The 13,176-nt window shown below is 41.2% G+C and overlaps 1 protein-coding gene across 1 annotated transcript in view; it reads right to left on the bottom strand.

Moving 5' to 3' along the window:
- The window catches only part of LOC101852119 (thrombospondin type-1 domain-containing protein 7A), a gene marked incomplete at its 5' end in the record, with an annotated part of 91,461 nt that overhangs the window by 71,128 nt on the left and 7,157 nt on the right, over positions 1-13,176 (bottom strand). The window contains 13 exon segments of the mRNA XM_013087370.1: positions 584-698; positions 1,604-1,873; positions 2,603-2,756; positions 3,528-3,652; positions 4,543-4,721; positions 5,363-5,546; positions 7,057-7,193; positions 7,922-8,019; positions 8,557-8,662; positions 9,114-9,323; positions 10,099-10,220; positions 10,799-11,012; positions 12,200-12,392. Of these exon segments, the coding sequence (XP_012942824.1) occupies positions 584-698; positions 1,604-1,873; positions 2,603-2,756; positions 3,528-3,652; positions 4,543-4,721; positions 5,363-5,546; positions 7,057-7,193; positions 7,922-8,019; positions 8,557-8,662; positions 9,114-9,323; positions 10,099-10,220; positions 10,799-11,012; positions 12,200-12,392 (2,107 nt within the window).

Here is a 13,176-nt window from a genome sequence, read left to right as displayed (position 1 = left end):
CCCCAAATGTGAAAATAAAATAAACAAGAAATTAAAAATTCAATACGTCAATAAATTAAACAATTTAAAAAATGAATGCATTAATGAATAAAAGAATAACAACAACAATGTCACCAACAGCAACAACAACAATTACTGTGAAAACAACAACAAAAGTCCATACAAGCGCGAGAATGAAAAACTATTACAGACTCCGGAGCCCTCAAAATGCGTCTGATACATAATAACACATTATATACAACAACAACAATAGAAACAACACCATCTCCACAACCACCCTTTAGCACCATCACAACAACCATCACCACCATCACCACGCCACCACCAACACCACCACTTCCACCACTATCTCCACCACTATCACCAACACCACCACCAACACCACCACCAACACCACCACCAACACCACCACCTCCACCACTATCACCTCTTCCACCATCACTACTGCCACCACCAACACCACCGTCAACACCATACCACCATCACCAACACCACGGACGCCACCACTATCACCACAACAACAGCAGCAACAACAACAGACAAAAATAACAACAACAACAACAAAACAAACAACACCACTCACCCAGACCGCATGAGGTGCTACACAAAGACCAGTCGGACCAGGTGGACACGAGACAGTCGTTGTCACAGGGAATCTCACAGGACACCACCAGTGGCTCTGTCACAGGGCCGAACAGCTGAAACACAGTCAAGGATTATTAATTGTCACAAGTACTTTTCAACACTCTTACGACGTTATCAAGTAGAAATTATCAGAATTCAGATAATCTTTCTTTCCAAGTGGATTTGTTTGTGTTTCTGAAGTCACTTCTCTATTTGTCGATGTAAATGTCTGATTATAAACTGTAAAGTAGTCACGATTTCTTTTTGTTTTAAATTAGAATATGTAAAATCAAGGAAAAATATATCAACTAAAGTTTATGTGGTCACCTACCTGCTCACATCTAAAAGAAAAATTCATATTCTCTCCTCTAAATACACACTACAAAACAAACAATCAAATGCACTAAGAAAAAGAACAACAACAATAAACGTTCTAACGAAACATACATTTGAGTCAAGTAAGTATTCTCATACCACTTCTTCCTACTAAACTGTACCCTCGCAAAAATAAATAACCACAGCAAATAAACAATTCACATAATAAAAAAAAATATGTGAATACTAAGCAGACACCCACTTCTTCCACTGCATACAATTCTCCAAGCTGTGTCTATGTGGGTGTAAAACGTCTAAAATTACAAGAAGAGACATGCAGAGAAATGAAGAAGTGAGAGCGACTATTGATTGTGAGTCCCGCCTGCATTTCATAAGAATAAAATCTAGAATAAAATGATTTGGCCACCTGTTACGAATGACACCTTGCCAGCCAGCATGAGAGCCTTTTACACCAAGTATTCAGTCTATAAAGAAAGAGATAAACTATTCAAAAGATGAGTTGAGGGAGTTAAAGTAACTCCGAGAAATTACAACATCTCAAATGAAAGAGCTGCACAGCTGGCCTACCGTAAAAACCTGCTTCTCCCCTCGACGCTTAACAGCAACAGAGGAGGAAAAGGTAAACGTAAAAGTAAGTACCCACCTCTTCACACTTATATGACTCCACCTTCTCCCCTCTCTCGTTGCCACAGATGGCGTATCTTTCCTTGTGACCCACGCCACACTCCGCCCCTCCGCCATTGACCAGGCAGCTCGTCCAATCAGAGAGCTCCCATGAGTACTCAATGCAGTTTTTCATCCTCTCACAGGACCGCTCTTCCGTCTTGGTGTCGCAGGCGAGTGATGACGCGTACTGGGCGGGCCTTCGGAGTACCTGGCGATGCCGGGTTTGAGTCTGTTGCCCGTTACACGGCTGTGGACAGAAGGTAAGACAGCAAATGTTTCCACTGGTTACAAAATAACTGTTTTAGTCTTCATATCGCCCTCGATAATGTAACATATATTTTAATCCTGTGGCAATAGTTAAATAATTTTACGTTGATATCCAAAATTTATGCTAAATTAAATTTCCATATCTTATTTAACTAATAAAATTTAATCATAATTACTCCTTCCCCCTCCAGAAAACACACACTCCAACCTCATGAAGTACCAGATCTGCCACAGACGTAGGCGATAGTGGTTCTGCATTCAATCCTTTGCTTGGAGGCTCTAAAGAAAAACGTCTACATTATCCAGATATTTAACCGTCATCCATCTGTTTAAACTTTCTAAGTAGGTTGTTCTGGGTCCATCCCTGTCTCGTGTGCCTTCAATTTTGTCAGAGAGAGCCAGAAGTACACTAGCATACAGGATATCACCACCACCAACGGCAGACAAACATGTTTTTAAAAAAACAGTATTAACAACAGAAATATAACAACAACAGCTACAACAACAACTACAGCAACAACAAAAAAAGAACAATAACAACAGCATCAAAAACAACAACTACCACATAAACAACAACAATAATAACAACAACAGCAACAACAACAACAGCAACAGCAGCAGCAGCAGCAGCAGCAGCAGCAACACAGCAGTAGCATCAGCAACAACAACATCACCACCAACAACACCACCACCAACAACAGCAACAAACCTGTCGACACAGCGTCCACTCCGACCACTCAGACATGACACAGTCCCCGGGACAAGGGAGAGAACAGGCCTTGGTAGGCACAGGCTGGTCAGTCCTCGGGCAGTACGACTCGTCCACCGTCATCTCACTGGAGTCACTCCCCACAGACACACATCTGAAAGGTAAATAGTTTGGGTTTTGTTATAGTTTGGAGCCCAACAAGACATATGTTTATGAAAGTTTCTTACGCATGTTTTTTATCGGGGGGGGGGGGGGGCATTGTTCATGCATTCATTCATTCTTTCATTCATTCATTCATTCATTCATTCAATCGTTCATTCATTCATTCATTCATTCGTTCGTTCGTTTGTTCGTTCGTTAGCCCGTTCGCTCGCTCGCTCGTTCATTCATTCATTCATTCATTCATTCATTCATTCATTCATTCATTCATTCTTGTTAGAGGCAGCCCCAGTCCATCGACATATCGGGATAAGAAAGAGCTCGGCAAAAAGAAAAGAAATAAAGCAAACGTTGCTAACAATATGTACATATCGGTACAACACACCCGCCAAACACTCACACACAATTTTCATAATCAATCAAATTATTCACCTGAGGGTGGAAGGTTAGTGGGTGTTTTAGTGCGGTTAGCTCCTTTCTTATCAAACACCTATCGTCTTTGTCTCCCCTCCTTCTTTGTTTTGGGTTTTTAACTCTCTTTTAACACATCTAACCTTCAGCACTAATATAACCGCATTGTGTTGCAAGTGCCGTAAAACTCTGACCTAACTAAAAATATATACAGAAAGAAAGAAAAAAAGAAAGAAATATTTTTTAAAAACACATTAATGGTAATAATGATAATAAGAATAAATATTATTAAGAATAAGAATAAGAACAAGAATATTATTATTAAGAATAAGAAAAAGTATAATAAAACCCTGACCTGATGGTGCGACTGTGTGACCCGTCCCCACACGGCTGTCCCCCGGAAGGCAAACACGGACCCCAGTCCTCCACCCGCCACACGTAATAGCTACAGTCCACATGACACACGCGGGCCTGGGTCTCCTGAGAAGTACAGCATTTGACGGCCATTTTCAGCATAACACAGGAGTAATCAGCATCATCAACATCAACATCAACATCATCATCATCATCATCATCATCATCATCATCATCATCATCATCATCATCATCATCATCATCATCCTCATCATCATCATCATCATCTTTGTTTAAAAAGCAGAGTAGGTAAGGAGAGTCTTGGTTCATTTACAGACAAAATGTATAGATAAAAACATGTTAACAATTTGGTTTATTACATCGGCTCAACGTTTCGCCACGTAGGCTTCCCAGGAGCATCTGAATCGTGGGTCAACTGTTCTGTCGTAATGTGGCACTAGACTAACAGTGGATGCTCTCGTTGTCAAGAGGTTACGGTGTTTGCCTCTCATCCAATAGGTCCCGGGTTCGAATCCGGATAGAGACGGAAAATGTTCTTCTCTAAAATCGTTTTCTTTCGCCTTCTTCCCTGCTCTCTAACAATGTTCTGTTCTCTGGTCTCCACTTTTTGACACCACCCCTCACCTCCTTTGTCCCCACCTCTGGGCTCCTGAATCTTTCTGCCGCCTTTAAAATTCTACTACTACTCCTTGGCTCCTTCTTACTGCTTCTTTCAGCCACATCCCTGATCTTATGGTAGGTAAGATCTAACATCTAGCCTTCTCGGATAAGGGCGTAAAATCTCAGAGGTTCCGTGTCCAAGCTGCACACGTTAAAGATTCATTAGTTGCCTAAACTCGATAAAAGAAGGCTTCGCCGCTACCCGGGCAAAATTCAAAATTTCTTACCAACTGAAAATGTCTAATTTGTCCCGTACGCTCAAATGACCTTATGCAGTTGTGAGTGTCGTAAAAAACTTACCAAAAAGGTGGAAAAATACTAACTGTTCGACCTACCTTGCTCTGTCCGTACATAAGCGGACATTTCCTGCCCCCGTTGGCTGGGTGTCGCTCTATCCTGCGGTCTCTCTGCTGGACACCCGAGCCACAGCGCGAGCTACAGGCAGTCCAGGCTGACCAGTCGCTCATGGCGCAGTCCACAGGACACGCAATGCTGCAGTTCTCTTTGAGGTACTCTGGGGAAGCGAATAATATATAATAAGAAAGTTTATCCAACTAACCATAATAAAAAATTTTAGAAAGGTGAACGCATCACTTTAGAAAAGGGAAATACACTGGAATGTGAGGCAAGTTGTGATGTTTTTAATCATTACACATCGCTTGTTAATTTACCGTATTTATCATTCTAGCAGCTCAAGGTAGCTAACAATGTCTATAACTTCTCTTCTGTCTTGGGTGCTAAAGGTCAAATTAAAATATATACAAAATACCCCCCTCCCCCTCTCCCTTTAAACATTCCCTAAACTCAGTCCTATGAAATTCAATGTAAAATGTTTACACAATTTTTGCTTTGCAACCCAACTAGCAGACAATTCTGTCCACATCCCTGTCACTCAATGGCCCTCCAAGTTGAGTTCATTATCCTTCTCGGCCCCAGTGTAATATACACCCAACTTATCGCCATAATATGCACCTTGATGCTTTTTATAAAACATATTTCCATGAACATTGATTGTCAAGAAGGTGTCCATTTGTTACTTAGAGTTATGAATATTATTTTAAAAGTATTGTTTCTAAGCGTGATATGTAGCAAACTTCGACTTGGGACCTAAACACATATTGCTATTCTTGTAAAACACGTAAACATTCATCTCACCTTCCCCAGCACACCGTGGTCCGTTCGGAGTGTACAGGTCGTGTGATTTACAGGACAATGCCATGTACTTTTTGCCCACGCCACAGTCAGAGTACGGTTCAAATCCACCCAATCCAGTCTCGTTATTCCGTCGATGTCTGCCGCCAATACTTTTCAAGGACATTTTTGGAGCGAACCTGTCGCCCTGTTAAAATGAAGTCATAACGTAAGATATGATGAGTAACATTTAAGCTTTGGCACGTTGGACTGATCTACCATTTAATAATTTTGTCCATTAGCCAGTCGGTCCGTAAATCAAATAACATATTAAGAGCATACTGAAATAAAAGAAATAATTATAATAACGATGCCAAATCATAATCCCCAAATTATTGAGTGATTGCTTTTAAAACGGAATTTATTTCTAACTGTACTATCAACAACAGGCAAACTAAACCCTTTTAAATTGAGAGTGCAGCAGAAAAAAAGCAAAGCACAACATGTTTTGAGCTTTAGCATTTGACTCTAAGCAAACTTAACATGTGACTTGGATCGTTCTTCCATGTTGCTTTCAAATCAAAGATGCAATGGATCCTAAATTATGCATAAACCAGTAAAATTAAAACAGTTCATAGCGTCACTTAAGATGACAGATAGAAGTGACTGTTGTAGACTGGTTGCCGTTATGGATAGGGTGTGAATCCTGGTCTCTTACTTGACTTTACAAAATCAAACACATTATTATTATGGTTTTAAATCTGAAATCTTAAAGTTACCTTTCCACCACATTTCCAGAAAATCGTAAACGATCCAAAGAGCTTTGCATTTATTGAATGCACGTAATCAGTCTGGGGACATGTCGGCAGATAGCTATTAGCAGGTTTCAAGGCCAGCTTGTGCTAAAATGACTGACAAGTGTCGATATATAGACGTCTCAAAGATGAACAGACGAAAGCCTTTAGCATTACATCACAGACGCTGACCCTTGAGCGTAATAATAAGTACTTATAGAAAAACACAAATGTGCCACGGAGCTGAGATAGTACAGATGACGGTATGGAAAGACAACTGGTCAGGCAGGTTCGACTGTATTCACCCCTTCCCCACACTGTACTCCACACTATACTCACCCCTTCCACACTTTGTACTCACCCCTTCCGCACTCTGTACTCACCCCTTGCCCCGTGCTCTGTACTCACACCTTTTCCACACAATACTCACCCCTCTCCTATACTGTACTCCCCCCTGTATCACCCCTTCTCCACAAGGTACTCACCCCATCCCCATTCTGTACTCACCCCTCCCCCACACGGTACTCACCCCTTCTCCACACTATACGCACCCCTTCACCACTCTGTACTCACCCCATCCCCATTCTGTACTCACCATTCCCCCATACGGTACTCATCCCTTCTCCACACTATACTCACCCTTCACCACTCTGTACTCACCCCTCCCCCATACTATACTCACCCCTTCCCCAATCTGTGCTCACCCATTCTCCACACTATACTCACCTCTACTTTACACAGTACTCATCCCTTCACCACTCTGTACTCACCCCTCCCCCATACTATACTCACCCCTTCCCCAATCTGTACTCACCCCTTCTCCACACTATACTCACCCCTTCCCCAATCTGTACTCACCCCTCCTCCACACAGTACTCACTCCTCCTCCACACAGTACTCACCCTTCCCCTTCTGTGTACTCACCCCATCCCCGCTTTGAATGATGCAGTCTGACCAGCCGCCAACCAGGATGGGCTTCCGCTCGTTACACACGCACTCCTCGTGCTGGTCACGTGGGTACAGGTCGGTGTTACGGCAGTCCGGGTTGTCCTTGCTGGGGCCTGGACACGATGGTGATGATATTTTCATTGATAATAATGATAAGAAAACTGATAATGATAATGATATTTTCTTTGATAATGATAATGATAATGGTATTTACATTGATAATGATGATGACAAGAATAATGATACTGATAATGATTGTTTATGTTAGTAGAGGTTTAACGGACGCTCGCTACTGCAAAAAAGTCATATGAGCGCCTAGGGGTGGATGTCAACAGATAAGTTCTTACAGAGAATAAGGCATACTCTGCTCACCTTTCGAGCTTCAACATCACAAAGTCTGTTCGACTATCAAGGCAACACAGAAATAGCGGGCCACAAGAGTGTGGCAAACATAAAAGAACTGTTGCAGTTCAGGCACAGTTATGAGCATGACATTGATGAATCAGCCAATTTACAATTAAAATTCTACTGTGCATAAGAACATGGTTAATGTCCCCCTTTGGGAAAGGCCTAAAGACACTTCAGTCAGTAGCATCGCCCCAAGGGGTATAATGGTAATGATAATGATAGTGATAATGATAAAGATAATGATAACGACAATGACAATGATAATGATAATGGTAATGGTAATGACAAAGATAATGATAATGATAATGATATGATAAACTTTAATCGCTTTTGTTCTTATGTTCATTCTATCTCTATGCAGTCATTTAAGTGAACATTTATTTTTTTTAATGTACCAACGAATCACTTTAAACAGACGCATTGAGAGCCATACCTATAAGTCGTCGAAACCGGAACCTGGTCTTCTCACACCTTGGTCCACACTGAGTCCAGGGCGACCACTGGGACAACTGGCACTCGGAGCGGCACGGCCTGGGGAATGGCGAAGAGCGGGTTTTGTTTGTTTGTTTGTTTTGTTTGATTTTCCTAAAAAGTGATTTCTTATCCTTTATACCTTATCCCAAAGAGTACCCTTTCATTGATGATAATGATAAGAAAAATGATAATGATAATGATATTTTCTTTGATAATGTAAACGACATTTTTCTGATTTGCAATACTTTGTCTTGTTATGCCTTGCTTGGTGTGTATTGTTTCAAATTGTTTTGTCTCGAGGCAGAACTTAGATGGAAGGTCGCAAATACTTGATTTACGACAAGTTTAAATCAAGATCGTCTATACAAGAAACTGACAAATAGACTGGATGTTTAACACGGAAACATACAAAGAATGACATTGAGAATAAGAGAAACATAATATGACCTAGATATAATATAGTGAATCAGTGTAAGAACAATAGGAATGCGAAATGAAAGAAACATATAAGTCTGATCAGTATCCATTTTTGGACAGTGATGTAAATGATTTTCACCCACATTACGCCACTCTCAGACTTAATGAGAAATTCACCTGTAACAATGATCTGTTATGTCCGGCATCGTTCCAAGGTTCTCCAGACACACGTTGATAGACACCTGAGAGGTCCTCTGGTCGTCAGAGTGGATACAAGTCACGTCTGAGAAATAACCAAAATAGATGGTGTAAAGGACTTGACACTTCATGACAGCTTTCGGGCAAGTACTATGTCCCGATCCTTTTTTATTTATATTGACTGTTTTGTATACTATTATAGCAGGTACTTAAAATATTATTTTTAAACTACACAAAAAAGAATCCCCCCCCCACCTTAAAAAAACCCCAAAACCAACGACAACAACCCAAGAGCAGCAAGCAAAATGTGATTTCAGTAACCAAGTATATTAAACAGCAGATTCTGTAAGTGCTGCCAAAGATGCAATGAAAATCAAAACAAAAAGAAAACAACTCTTTTTAAAGAAATCTGTTTTTTCATTAAGACTTAAACAGATTTCCTAAATTACATTAGAACATACATAATTTAAAAAAAAACTACAGTAAAAAAATAATTGATTAAAAGGAACACAAACAAATAAGCTGCGGGTACTAACTTCTTGCGCGGAGACCCTGTCCACAGAGCGGCACTACGGGCGGAAGAATACAGTCACTCCAGTCTGTGGTCTCCCAATAGTAATTCTGGCACACCGGAAGGTCGATGCACGACTGCTCTTCGCGCATGTCACTAGGGCAGGAAAGGCCCCCATTTTGAGGATACTGTAGCACATAGCGGCGCCTCACCTGAGCCGGATAGATCTGACGGGCTGTTGGCAAAAAGAGAATGATGTGTAGATTAAGTGTGTGTATAGTTTACTCCCCGAATTGACACATTTAAAATCATTTAGGAAGTGGGCTTCTTCGATCCTTCCTAGCTGTCGGGGCTACCCGGCATGAGTGTAACAAAACATCCTGACTGACAGACGGTAATATTGGGTTTTTTAAAAGTTTAAAATAAATTCCTTTTCAGGAACAGAATTTATGTGTTCTTATTCTGATGATCAAGAGCCATATTTTTTCATCAGAAAGATTAAGACTGCACAATTTAATCACTGCATTAAAAAAAAAGGAAAGACAATAAATTAATGACAGACCAAAAAATTAAATAAATCGTTGACATGGGCAAGAGACTTCCCCAACCCACAGCCCACTTTCACAACTCCATCAATTTATCATGCTATTTTGGTCGCTTTCTTCTTTAAGAAGTTTAAATTTCTGTAAAAGAAAAACAATACTGTTTGATATCCTTTTCGTAAGAGTGTGTATTTGCTCCAATCAAGAAAAGAAACACATTAATTCTGTATATCTTGGTCTTACAATTATGATACCAGATCATTGATTAGGTTGTAAAAATATTAAAACACTTTCTCTTCCTAGCTTAATATAGATAGCAAGTTGAAACGAAGGTGGTGCCTTTTGACGAAGGCTATTCCGCGTGGAAAGAAGACAAAAACACAAACACACGAAAAGCCGTCATGCATAATGAGAGGGTTAACAAATTCAGCTATTTCAAAACGTCCTTCCGCGAGTTTAATGTCTCACCTAACACAGGAAGGCATGTGACCCCACAGGTTGACCACTCGGACCACTCTGTCACGTGACAGTCTACTGGACACTCCACGACACAAGACTGGGAGTTCTTGGGCTTGATTCGCTGGACACATCTGGAAGAAAGAGGACTCATTGATTATAGGCTTCTCTGTGCTCTCGTAATTTTTGGATATTTTACGCCCCCAACGACGCAATTTAGAGAACACAGGTGACTGGCTTGCTTTTACCCTGACTGTCCCAGCAGAAAGACAGAGATATCTTATTAAAATTCTCCCCACTGAGGAATCTAATTCACATGTTCTGTGTGTAAACGCGAAGCACCTATCATTGCTACACCATAGACGGCAGTTTTGATCACGATTTAAAAAAAAACAACTAAGACAGAAAATAATGAGCATCTGCTTTTGTCGCATCATGCTTTTCTCTGATCTTTCATAACTACCTCCTCCTCCTCCTCCTCCTCCTCCTCCTCCTCCTCCTCCTCCTCCTCCTTTTCCTTCTTCTTCTTCTTCTTCTTCTTCTTCTTCTTCTTCTTCTTCTTCTTCTTCTTCTTCTTCTTCTTCTTCTTCTTTCTTCTTCTTCTTCTTCTTCTTCTTCTTCTTCTTCTTCTTCTTCTTCTTCTTCTTCTTCTTCTTCTTCTTCTTCTTCTTCTGCTTCTCGTCCTCCTCCAATATTCATAGACCCCACCCACCTTTCATCCACGGAAGGCACGCCCTGGGCTGTGCGACAACTGACAGTCCTCGTCTGTGTGCCCATGCCACACGGTGAGCCGGGCGTGTAAGAGTCAAGAGTACACGCCCCCCACACAGACGTCTCCCACTGGTAGACCTCGCAGTCTCGCAGCACAGGGCAAGGCTCTGACTCGTGCAGCGATTGGATAGGAGGACATGGACGACCGTTTCTCCCTAGATCGGAATAAAAGATGAATACGAATCAAAATTTTGAGGTAGTCCGGTTTTATTACAATCAGCAACAAAATGCGCAGGGTATTATTGACCGACACGTAAATGGATTAAAATCAGGGGCGGCTCGTGGGTCTAAAAAATGGGCGTACACAATTAAGCTATCCTAGGGTGAAGATAATCAAGGGCAGAGTAAATAAGATGGAGTATAATTTTAGGATCTTTGGGTTGGTGAAGGAAGACCTTGTGCTTTTAGTTTCATTCTTTTTACTTGTGGTTTTGACTTCTAGAACTAAATCAGTTTGTTAGCTAAACGTTAATTTCATTCATCCTGCATTAAAACTGAACACTCAAGTAATACCTTTCATCACTCCACAACAAAACCGTTCAAAAGCACAACTCATATGATGACGACTTAAGTATGTCACGTTCACTTCCCTCAGGTTCACGGTCACAGAGTCACTTAAAATAGCGACAAGACAATGAACCAATCACAATTCACTTGAGCACTCCGTTGGATTGCTCCGGGGCCCACATAATTTTGGCATGGAATAGTGCACAATCTATGGCGTTATTTTTAGATTGCCTACTGTGGGCTATGTTTCGGCGCTATTCGGCAGGAGCACATTTGAGATGTGCCGTCTTATTAATAGTAGTGTACCGTCAAACTCTCTACAAGTTTCGTCATCACTTGGGTTATCCCAAAGAGCGATTTATAGGTCAAGTTTCCACTGTTGACTATCCTGTTATGTTTAGATACAGTGCATGAACTTAGGCATGGTATAGTAGATGTTTTACAGCGCTATAGAATAGAAATGACAGGTACGGCGCCAGCAAGGGCCTTGCTTTGATATAATATTTGGCTAGTGTTTGTTTCTGGCGTCTTTTATTTTATTATTGTGGGTGCTTTACGTCATAGAACATTAAAACATTTTGGGCGGCACTACACGACCGTGCTCTATGGACGAATCGCGACTGATTAAAATTGATACGCTTCTCAAGAAAATAGCTAAACACTATTTAGCATGATTTAATCCAAAGTTCAAATTCGCTGGTTTCAAGATAAAAAGAAATTTCAACACAGTGGGCTTTTATAAATACATAACAACTAAAGAAGAAGAAAAAATAAAGGATAGAAATCTGAAATGAACACCAGCAGCTAATTATTACGCCTTTATTCAAGGTCTTACCGTGATAGGCCAAAATTTGCCGCTTCCTATTTCTCAAAGTCCTCGCTCCGATCTGCATACCACAGGGGGCGGGGCAAGCGCTCCAGGAGCCCCAATCAGAGAGCACACAGTCTTCGGGGCAAGGCACGTAACACTCCACCCACTTGTCCTCTGAACTTTGGGTAGCGTAGCAGAAGCGTTCTCGTACTTTGACCTGTATTGGAGAGAAGGGAATATTTTTGGTTTTGTAAGGTTAAGGGAGATAGATAGAGAGATAGAGAAAGAGACATACACAGATTGAGCGAGAGAGAGAGAGAGAGAGAGAGAGAGAGAGAGAAAGAGAGAGAGAGAGAGAGAGAGAGAGAGAGAGAGAGACAGAGAGAGAGAGAGAGGGGGGGGGCAGACAGACAGACAGAGAGGGAGGAAGAGATATACGCATAGAGAGGAAACATAAGAGAGCAATGGATAGAGAGTACTCTTAGGGCGGTATTTGGTATTTCACACGCCATTATAAAACTCTTACTATGTCGTACTCATCAGTTTTCTGACAACCTATTAATAACCAGATTGTTATACTACTCGGCGCTGTGTTAGCTAAGTTGGTACTTTGCTGGAATACCATGCGGATGGCTTTGGTTCTTAAGAATGTCCAAGCAGAACCTCAGCTTCTTTGACTAAGATAAATAGATCCATTGGAGATATATGTTAAATTAGGAGGCTTCGCCTCTTAAAGTAGTTAAAGGTGTATAACATCCTATTGACCACTAGATCAAGAAAAGAAGATGGCAATGGCCTTTATATACACTTGTCCACAACTTGACGAGATAAAGCCTAAGACGGAACATCCAAGGGAATCAAAGGAGAGAAAGCTAAAAGCCACCTTGAAACACGATCTAGAGGCAGATCTCAGGAATATGGGGCCCAGCATGCTGGAGGTGGAAAAGATCGCCCAAAATTGAGACAGGTTGAGAGCCCTTCTTAGCCTCCTATACCCAATA

This window comes from Aplysia californica, unplaced genomic scaffold, assembly GCF_000002075.1.
Source record: "Aplysia californica isolate F4 #8 unplaced genomic scaffold, AplCal3.0 scaffold00579, whole genome shotgun sequence".
NCBI lineage: Eukaryota > Metazoa > Mollusca > Gastropoda > Aplysiida > Aplysiidae > Aplysia > Aplysia californica.
This window is presented reverse-complemented; position numbering and strand designations above follow the sequence as displayed.